This window comes from Pinus tabuliformis, chromosome 3_2 (assembly GCF_031772625.1).
Source record: "Pinus tabuliformis cultivar Carrire ecotype Pingquan chromosome 3_2, CPIR1, whole genome shotgun sequence".
Taxonomy (NCBI): domain Eukaryota; kingdom Viridiplantae; phylum Streptophyta; class Pinopsida; order Pinales; family Pinaceae; genus Pinus; species Pinus tabuliformis.
Genome location: NC_142302.1, coordinates 1,067,993,909 through 1,068,005,090, shown reverse-complemented (window position 1 = coordinate 1,068,005,090; position 11,182 = coordinate 1,067,993,909). Strand labels below are relative to the sequence as shown.

General features: G+C 38.3%; 2 protein-coding genes across 2 annotated transcripts; one reads left to right on the top strand and one right to left on the bottom strand.

The window, feature by feature from the left end:
• Nucleotides 1-3,159: 3,159 nt before the first annotated feature.
• LOC149184356 (uncharacterized) lies at nt 3,160-3,948 on the top strand. Its single transcript, XM_089415314.1, has one exon. The coding sequence runs from the start codon at nt 3,160-3,162 to the stop codon at nt 3,946-3,948; it is 789 nt and encodes a 262-aa protein (XP_089271440.1).
• Nucleotides 3,949-5,885: 1,937 nt separating this feature from the next.
• Nucleotides 5,886-7,268, bottom strand: LOC149184355 (glucan endo-1,3-beta-glucosidase-like). The gene is made up of 2 exons (XM_089418911.1): nt 7,141-7,268; nt 5,886-7,008 (listed from the first exon to the last, which is right to left on the bottom strand). The coding sequence occupies exons 1-2, from the start codon at nt 7,214-7,216 to the stop codon at nt 6,029-6,031; spliced, it is 1,056 nt and encodes a 351-aa protein (XP_089275037.1). The 5' UTR covers nt 7,217-7,268; the 3' UTR covers nt 5,886-6,028.
• Nucleotides 7,269-11,182: the final 3,914 nt, after the last annotated feature.

Here is an 11,182-nt window from a genome sequence, read left to right as displayed (position 1 = left end):
TTGATTTACTTACAAGTATTATAAAATATAGTTATTAGTGGTTGACATCACAACCAAAAAAATATAATAAAAATATTTCATTCTTATTTTTATTAATAAAATATTTCCATATTCATATGAAATAAGATAATTTTATTTAAACTTTTAAAATTATTTTAAAATAATTAAAACAAAAAATATTAATATTATTTATATTTTCATATTTGAATGGAAAACATAACTAAACCCTTTAAATATCCATGATAAGTGCTAAGTGAACTATTCAAAAATCATGAGAAATTAGTCACTTTACGACTACCTCTCATGGAAATGGTCATACTTTGAATGATTTACTTAACGCAGTTGAATCCCAAAAATGATATCTAATATTTTATTTTATTATTAATTTCAGAGTATATATATATTTGAAAATACTTTCATATCACTTATCTTGAAATAAAAACCACTTTAAGCCTTTTTCACGTCCACTAAACATGTTTATGAGGAAATTATAAAAAGACCAATAACATAAAAATTCAAGAAGCTCAATTTTTTTCAATTGATATTAAAATAATTCAAATATTTTAAATCATGAAGCGTATAATTAATGTAGCTTAATTTTATAAATCTCTTAGGTTTAGGAATGTATGCAAAGTTTCTGTTTTTTTGTTTTTCAATTTGAAAAAGTAGTGATAAGTATTTTATTTTATTATTAATTTTAGAGTATATATATATTTATATATATAGAACCAAGTTTGGGTACGCCTTAAAATTGTACAACTAATTATAGGTGACGTGGTTTTCTTTGAATAATAGTGATGGGTAAGCTTGCATTTGAGATTAACAGTTAATGATGGTTGTTCCCACTATGATTTGTTTTCCCTCTTGCAAAAAATATGTGTATGTGAGTGTACATGCTAATAACAATAAATATTTTGTCGTGCAAAGTCAAGAAGTAATTGAAAATAAAAAGATTAAACTCCTTCGTAATAATATTAATAAGAGGGAGATGTGTAATTCATTCTATTTTTACTATATAATTAACATGTAACATTTTAAAAATATTAGTAGTAATTGAAAATTTCAATGTGCACCATAAATAAACTAATGCAAAATTAAGTAATATTGAGATGCATTTAAAAATATATTATACTAATAAAAAAATTCTTTACAATGTAATTCATAAATAAAATATCCCATGTTAATTAAGTTATTTCAATGTCAACAATTTACATATAATATGTGGTTTGAAATAATAATAGTAATAATATAAAGCAGTGAAAAACATAAATTCTTATTGTTATAGTATTTCAAGTATCATTATTTTGGAAAGGAGGAGCACTCTGCAACACAAAAACCTAATGGCGGCAAGACAGTAAAACCCTCGGGGAGGAGCGAAGGAAGGGCCAAGGGGCAAATAACAGAACGGACTAGCACAAGTCAACAGAGACTAAGAGACAAAAGGCATGACAGAAGATGTCAGGAGGGAAGAGATCCCCTTCTATCGGGATACGGTGACAGGAGATAGCCAAAACAGTCAGGCGAAAAAAGGAGAACCGGAGCGCAGGGCCGGTGCTGGGAGCAACCTGGAAAGCAGGTCGCAGGGGAAGATGCCTGCCATGTGCAGAGGAGAGACCCAGGTTTGTGATTCCAGCGAATAAGCTGGAAAGGTACAGAAGCTACATGAGGGATCATGCCCTTATCTGCAAGTTCGTAGGAGTCTGGCCGTCGAAAAGAGATCTCACCAAGTGGATTTAGCAAAAATGGCAGCCCCAAGGCCACATCGAGCTCAAGCTAGGAGTGAAAGGTTTTTTCACGGTAATTTTCTCAAACCTACAAGACAAGGAAAAGGTATTTGAAAATGGCCCTTATTTCTATTATAATGCTGGTCTATCTATGCGTTTTTGGGAGGAATGCTACAACCCTGATAAAGAAACATTTCTAGTAGCACCTGTCTGGGTTCGTTTATTTGGGCTACCTATAGATTTCTGGGACCCGGAAATCTTGGAGGGGATAGGAAACTCAATAGGAAGTTTCGTGAAAATAGTAGAAACCAAGAAGAAAGGAAGGTACACCTCGTACGCCAGGATATGTGTCTATATGAACCTCGCAAATCCCATCCCAGACTCTGTGGAACTTGAATATCATGAAGAAGTTTGACAACAAAACATAGACTATGAGCACATCCCGTTTAGATGCCGTAGGTGCCATGTCCATGGCCATCTGGCTAAGGCATGCCCGATTACAAGGGAAGAAGAAGAAAGGAGGCCCCCCCTGCAAAAGAAATGACCAATAGACCAGGAAGGATACCAAGAGGTGAAAAGCAAAAGGAAAATAAATAAAGAAACCCCCCATGAAGACAGGAAGGAAAAACAACCAACCCCAGAGAAATCAAACAGTGTTGCAATATTACAGGAAGAGGGTGAAGAGGATGACCAAACCATGGAAAATCAAGAGGATAAGGAGTCAAACAATAGCGAGAGCAGTGAAAGAAACCACTCAAAAAGGAAAGCCCTGAGTGAGCCCATGGAGAAAGGCAAGGAAAAGGACGAACAAGCTGAACAGATGGAAACAGACCTGGAGACAAAAAGGGAAGATCTAAGTCAGGAGGAAGAAGTCTTAAGGAAACTACTGAACGAATGGAGGAATTTAGATGAGAGGTTTATCCAGGAATACCAAAAGAGGCTGTATGCGGAAACCTTCCAGCAGTATAAAGCTAAACTAGAGAAAGGTAAAGCCACACCAGAAGAATTCCAAGAGAGCCAGAAGGACAGCAGAACAGATCAGCAAGGACAAGGAAAGGTGGGGAAAAAAGAGGAAGGAAAAATCTTAAGGACTCCATCCAACTAATGGGAGAAATGCTGGTCAATACAGGGAGAGTGGTCCCGCTGTCAGCGGTGTTTCAAAACCTATCCCAAGTTAACCAATGATCTTGACATCTTGGAATATTAGAGGCTTAAACAACAAAGGGAAACAGAGACATTTGGCGGCAAGACTCAGGAAGGACAAACCCAAAATTATTCTTATCCAAGAAACTAAAATATCAGGCCAGAAGATGGAGGAAATCCTCAATAAAATAAACCCAAGATATGAAAAAGTAATCGTAGACACCAAAGGAAGCGCAGGAGGGATAGCAATTATTTGGAATCCAGCAGAGTCCTATCAGATTGATGGATAGGAATGCCAAGAATCCTGACAGGAAGATTCAGACTCATTGGGCAAAGTGAATGGGTTTCGGTCTCGGTTGTCTATGGGCCCCATACCCATGTTGATAGAGGCTTGTTCCTTTACCAATTGGAAAAGCTTAGAAACATGCACGAGGAGCAGAGATGGATTCTGGCAGGAGACTTCAACTTGATAACTTCCAGAGAAGAAAAAAAAGGTGGAATTAGCAGAGAAGACCCAGAGATGGAAAGATTCAGGGACGTCCAAGCAGAATTAAGGGTGGTTGATATCCCAACTATAAACAACAAATTCACCTGGAACAATAGAAGAGGAGGGGCCAAACAAATTGCGTCAAGATTAGATAGATTTCTAATCTTGGAGCACATAATAGGATCGGATATCTTCTATGAAGCCTCTATCCTACCCTTAATAGGGTGCGATCACTGGCCAATTAAGCTCGAAATAGCCTTGAATGACCCGAATAAAAAGAGGCCCTTCCGTTTTGAATCCTTTTGGCTTAGAGCTCCTGACTTCTTAAACAAAGTAAAAGGCTGGTGGCAGGAAAGAAAGAGGGGAACGGAAGGCCGCAACAAAATGCACTCGTTCCAACTTAGACTCACAGAAATAAAGAGCAAAATCAAGAAATGGAACAGGGAAGAATTCGGCAATATCCAACAGGAGCACGGAAAACTCCAGTCTAGATTGGAAGGAATACAACAACAAATCATCAAGGATGGACGCAACGAGGAGCTGGCTGAGGAGGAAGGCAAGGTAATCAAGCAACTGGAGGAAAGGCGAAAATAGGAAGAAATTTTGTGGAAACAGAAATCTTGTGTCCAATGGCCAAAAGAGGGGGAAAATAATTCCAAATTCTTCCATAAAGAAATGCTGAACCATCGGCACCACAACAGAATCTTCTCCTTGAAAGACAGTCAAGGAAACAGAGTGATGCAGCAGAAAGAAATGGAACGGCTCTTGGTCGAACATTTCAAAGACATCCTTACAGAACCAAATGCCAATGGAACAGAGGAAATAGACAAGGTTTGCCAACATATTCCTAATAAAGTTACCAGAGAACAAAATTTGGCTCTGCTCAGGGTAATCACCATACTAATTACCACATTGTTTTTCAATATCATAGCACTGAATATGGAAAGGACCTCAACTTTCCCACACATACTCGACCCTCCGCACAAGGAAACATAATAATATTATTTCGACATTTGTTCGGCCCACCTGCCCCGCCTCCCCCTTCCCCCCTTAGAGGCCTATGAAAACAACCTGTAACCTCATCGTTGAGCAGAGTGTTAACATAACAGTGACAGTGTCAAGGTACACACCAACTCAATGGCCACTCACAAAATTACTTTTTTTGAGAGTTGTTTTGGTAAAAATCACATTAGAAACAATTTATCGACACATTTCATATGATCTAGTGTGGTTCATCTTGTATAAGATGAACCACCCTAGATGGTTTAAAATGTGACGCCAAATTGTTTCCAATGTGATTTTTACCGAAAAAACTCTCAACAAAATTATTTTTATTTTAATTTTAAAATGAATTTCAAGCATTGGAAAAAATGAAAAATAAAATGTCATACATTAGTGGAATTATGTACCATGAGAGCTTCCTCAACCACTCAAAAATTAGAAATAATATTTATTGAAAATTTGAAAATTATTTTTAAATTAATAAAAAATGGAAATACTAATCATTTTCCCAAAACTTTAATTAAAACTGCAAAACCGACTAAATAATACATAATCAACTCAACTTGACCATTAAAAAAACGCTATAGGACAAAATAAAAACTATTAAAATGTTAAATTACTCTTTTTAAAATATATGTAACAACTTTTGATTAAATAAAATTCTCTGGTGAAAAAAACTAATTACTAATTATTCTAGAAAAAAAAAATGTTAATAATTAGATTTGCTTTTTTGAAAGAATTAATAGTTTTAAAACTCTATGTATTAAAAAAAAATATACGGAAGTCAAAGTCCTAATATATTTAAATAAATTTCTATGGCAATTAAGGAGAAATTGCAAATTTGAAGAAAAGGGTCGGATAATGAAAGGCTTGATTTCAACGGCAGAAGGTGGACAGTACACCTGATCAAGATGATCTCGCTTGGCGTTTAGAGGACCCCATTTCTATCACATGAAGAACCGATAGGCCGGGTAGGACGCCTTGCCGTATGGGGCGAGGAGCAGCCGTTAGGCATAAACTGATTGATTGGCGCACTAGAGATATGTGATATGTCAGATACATGTGATATGCGGGTGCAATCTTTTATTTTTTTTTAATAATTTTTTTTTGTTATTTAGTTTATTTAATTAAAAAAATGTATTGAAATCAAAAATTTGACAATAAATTTTTTATATTAAAATATTTTAAATTTTTAAATATGTTAAATTATATATATAATTAAAAAATACTTTAAATAAAACACATCAAAATTTAATTATAATTTTTTTTACCCAATTCCAGAAAAATATCTATCAAACATTATCAAAAATAAATTACTTTAAAATATTATTTTTATTCATGAAAACAACAACATTGGCGGGTCTTTATTGAACACCAATTTCTACACTAAAGACTTAGCAACCCAAAGGCACACAATTTATTAGTCATCAATAATGCTTTGAATGCGAAAAAAATACCCAACTGTACAGACGAGCGCAACGTAACTTTTGAAAACAAATGTGAAGACTTTCAGTTTCCAGAACGATATTAGACTCAACTTCTTTGACATTTTATTGTTCACAAATTATTTTAGAAATAACCATACACTTGCAGATTACATATAGCACTGCATGAAGATAAAGGGCTTGTCTGCATCGACTCGGGTCACATGTGATGTGGATTCCAACACAACTCATGGTGAGAAGTTGACAGAGTATACAGGCTGTTTAGTAGTAGGGTTGAATAGTCCAAAGTGTTTCTCTGTCTCGTTGCCTTGCTTCAAATCCTCGTTGAAAAGCGCGAAAACATATGTGTCGATGCTCATTCCTGGCCTCTTTGGTGTTCCTGCATTCGATAATACATGTTTAATAAGATTATTGTTATAGGTCTGAGCATTCTCAATGGTGGCCGCATCCGCCACATCCTTCCCAGCAGAAGGCCATCCACTTTCGGTAATGACGATCGGGATGTTGGGATACCCCGAGGCTTCCATGGCCGACAAAAGAGTATCAACCATGGCATCGAACAGGTTGCTGTAGCTGTGATCTCCGTCTGTCACCGGCGTAGCCGTGGGCTGAAAGAGAGCGTAGTCCAGATGAATGTTGCTTGGGTCGCCGATGTAGTTGAAGTATGGATAGACATCCGCCATGAAGGGACCGCCGTTCTGTGACAGAAATTTGAGTATTTGGCTCATCGTGTCCTTTACAGCATCTACGAAGACTCCTTTAGACGGCGAGTTGCCGCTGCTAACATCCGGCCTGTGGGTGGTAGAGACCTTGATGCTATTCTGCAGATTAGCGTTCTGGATCGCAGTTTGAATGTTGTTCATGGCCGGAACAAGATAGGGTATGTACTGAACGTTGTCATCGGTTACCAAAACTTCGTTTCCCACTGCAATGTATTTGACATTGGTGGCGGGATAGAAGGGCACAATGTTCTCGTTAACCCAACCGTTTGCCGACTCTTGGCTGGAAGATATGTTCTCCAGTTCGTTGTTAGCGACACCCACTATTACATCGATACCAGAATTCGCGAAAGCTTGCAGTACAACATTGTTTTCCTGGTAAATTCTCGTTTTCCCAATGTTGTTGGACTTCATCAAAGTTACCACCTCGTCTGCAGATGGAAGATTGTCTGCGTCCATGCCATAGTCTACTCCTATTTTATCACCATCTGCACACCGAATTCAATTAAATCAGTTTAATAGAGCGACAAGGTTGAACTTAAATCTTTGAATAACAATCCTATTGTATGAAGCATGTATCAAAGTAGTGAGGAAAAGAATGCAATATCATGTTAATTTACCTGCGAGAATTAAACAACAGAAGATGGCCACACATCCAATCAGGAAGATCCTAGATTGGTCTTTAAAGGCTGCCATTTTTATCACAGGAAATGAGAGGATTGATAAATAGCATGCGAGGGCGTTGTATTTATAAGGAGCTCGATTGGTCTGCGCATGGATTGGATCGATAGGCCAAGAATGATGCCGTGCCGTATCGGACTAGCTCTGTCTCGCCACCAATAAATCATGGTGGGACGGGTTGCAGCCTACGACCGTTGAATGGTTAAGCGTGGTAGTCTCCTAGGTGGCAGGGTTGCAGCCTACCACCATTGAATGAACGAGAGCCGCTGGCACCCTTAGTCATCGCCAGTGCAAAGAGTTCCAACCTACAACTTTCAAGGTTTAGCAAGAACCAGCGTAGACTGTAAGAATCGCATAGTTTATTCGCAAGCAGTCGTTATTGGCCTGCAGCGCGATCATAGCGAGAAAAGACCGTGTTAATATTTATAAGCGCGCGTCAATCGATTCGATGAAAGTCAATGATTTAATGAGTATGGGCATATTTTTAAGAGTTAAGCGGTAGAATAGTTTTTTTGAGAGAGAATTAAAGATTTTTATATTCATGCCTCCCAATTATAATGGGCTTAAAATATTCTAAACGTTTTGTTCAAGTTTCTTTAGCCAAGGCCTAGTATATTGTAATCCGTTTATCAAACTAATTTTTGAGTTTAATTTAGTTGCTATTAATAAATTTTTTTCTCATAATTTACAAATATTAAACTAAGTAAATATTTGTTAATTATAAAAATTAGTTTTAATTTTTATAAAAAAATATATTCTTATTTTATCATTGCTTAAAATTTTTGATAGGTTATTTTATAGAATTTAAAATTTATTGGTCAGAAATAAAAGATTAATTTCAAAATTAAGAAAAAAAAAAAACTTATTTCAAAAAAATTCACAATAATTTTTGTCCAAAATTTGGTCTGGAGTATGTGGTAAAACTGCTTCTATTTGGCTAAGAGCTCGTCTTCCTAGGACGTAAGAAAACAGGTTAACGGCCAAAGAGCCAGAGGCATCTCCCTTACGGAACGCCAGCCAACGGGTTATTACAGGTGGCGTGGTTTTCCAATTTAACAGTGATGAGTCAAACCGGCAATGGCGGATAGCAGCCAGAGATGGCTGTCCTCATTGTTGGTTTGACACCTGAATTGATAGATTTTGCCACCTTCAACAAAAAAAAAAACCTACTTCGATCCAAAATATTAATGATCACGCATTTCAAGATCTGGTACTTCTGTACTTTACCACTATTCAATTTGTTTCATTTCAATATATTTAAATAAACGTTGGGCCAGATCTGGAATTTCAAATCCTCACAACTTTAAATGAAAATTTGATAATATTTTTGAATTTTTCATACTTTTTATTTGAAATTCCAATCAAATTTGTAACCGTCATACTTCCCGTTATTTGAAAACTTTCTTTCAAAAACTTACAAATTTATTCTAGAACATATAATAAATCATCCAATGAAAACTAAATCAAATATACAGCGCTTGCTAAAAATCAAATATACAGCAAGTGAAAAAAATTAGAGACCACATAGTAAAATTACTAATCAACTGGTGCAATAGCTCTTATAATACAACTTCATCAAAGATGGGCTGCACATTTGAGTGAAATTCATAAAGAACTCACTCGAAAGATTGTGGTAGTAAATGCAAATTTGAAGAAATTTCTACTAATGGAAGAATTATGTTTCATAAATAGACCACACAAAACTTTTACCGCACTACGTACTTGCTATACATAGATCTACTGCACTACTTAGATTATAAATTGGTTCGATATGCTATCTAAAAGTGAAATTGCAGAAAAAAAACATGGCTTTATGTATTTGTATAGGGTGAGAAATTGGGTCTAAAAGTGAAATTGCAGAAAAAAAAAATATATGGTTATATATATATATATATATATATATATATATATATATATATATATCGCGCCGGGTGGGAAGCTTGCACTAGCCATGGCGTCCTCTGGCCATCTACAACCCTCCAGATGCCATTAACCGGCCCACGCTCCACACCCGACAGCCTATAACCTGCGTTTCTCCACCTACGACATTTGCATAGCCATGCATTGGCTCCGCTCTCCACCCTACAGCCAATAATCTTCATCCTTCCGGCTAGCTCCCCGCCACTGTATGTTCATGCATTGGCTTACCTAGCCGCACTCGCATGACTGAACACTTGGCTACTATCTCAGCTTGATCCCTCGTGGACGTGCCTACACTACGACTCGCTCTGCCATCTATTTAGCTCAGCCTTCGGCCTTACACTTCGGTTTTTTCTTCCTCCGGTCCTGTTGGCCGGAGGCACTCGCTTCCTCTCTCACTCACCTGGCGCTCATGGCTCGGCCTTCCGCATCCGGCTCTCTCTGCGCGACTCCAGGCGACCTGAATTTCACGCTCAGTTTACGAGAATGTTGGGGCCACTGCTTGTCCATGGACCGTCTAGCAGTAAAAATGCGGGGAGAGCTCCTCAATAGAGATCTGGTCGACATCCCTCCGGTTAACATGGCCCCCACGTGGGACAATGGAAGATTGGGTAATGCTTACATCGCCAAGCGAATTGATCGCTTCCTCCTGTCATCTTCTATCATTAATGACTGGGGAATGCCCATTGCCAAAACTGGAGATGCCACAACATCCGATCACAAGCCCATATCTCTAGAATGGGTAAATGATATTCGAAGGAAGGGATACTCTTTCAAATTCAACACAGTTCATCTACAGGATCAATCTTTCGAGGCCTTTGTCAAGTCCGCCTGGGGACAAATCACTCTCTCTGAGGACGCTCCTTTCCTCACCTTTCGGGAAAAAATTGACAAACTCAGGGAGGGAGTCAAGTCTTGGCAAGTCAAGAAAAAAGCTTCCGACTCTCGGGAGCTAAGCAGCATCTCGCAGGAAATTACCCACATCTCGTCCACCATCCCTTCGAATGGTCTCTCTTTCGACAAGAAGGTTCTCCTATGGTCCCTCGAGAAAAAGAAACAAGATTTGCTCCTAAAAGAAGAGACCACATGGAGATTGAAAAGTCGAGCCCTCTGGCTTAAACAGGGCGACAGGAACACTAAGTTTTTCCACAACTTCGCTAGCGCGCGCAGATCAAGGAATTCGATATGGAGTATGAATGACACAATGGGTAATACCCTCAACACTCAGCATGACATCTCTGCTGCGGCTACCTCATTCTTCAGAAGCCAATACAAACGTCAACACAGCGACATCTATGACATGATGTGGGCGGTTAACCACCTCCCGACTATGTTTGACGACGCCGCAAATGATCTCTTCCTCAGGCCTATCACGGAGGACGAACTCTCAAGCATCATAAAAGGTTTCAAGAAGGACAAAAGCCCCGGCCCTGACGGTATTCCAATAGAATTCTTCTCTCACTTTTATGATCTTCTCAAAAATGATCTCCTCAATATGGTAAATGCTACCTGCCGAGCTGGGAATATCAACAGCGCCCTATCAGCCACCTTCATTGCCTTAATTCCAAAGAAAGAGAATCCATCATCCTTCGGGGACTACAGGCCTATTGCCCTGTGCAATGCTCTTTATAAAATCATCTCCAAGATTATTGCTGAGCGCATGAAAAAAACTCTCAGTTCCTTTATATCTCCTCAGCAACATGCTTTTTTAAAGGATAGGCTCATTCTAGATGCTGTCGCCCTTGCTCAAGAAGGTCTTTTCGCCATCACCTCCAAGAACATCGACGCGGCTGCCCTCAAGATTGATCTATCAAAGGCTTTTGACTGTGTCAGTTGGAGCTTTATCCGAGTTCTTCCTGCAAAAATTGGACTCTCGCCGCGAGCATGCAGCTGGATTATGGCATGTGTCGAATCCGTTCATTACTCTGTCATTATCAATGGCATCCCATCAACCTTCTTCCACGCAGAAAGAGGGCTCCGTCAGGGATGTCCACTGTCCCCTCTCCTCTTCATATTGGTTATGAACTCTCTTAGCTCGCATATCAATCTTGCTGTCTCACA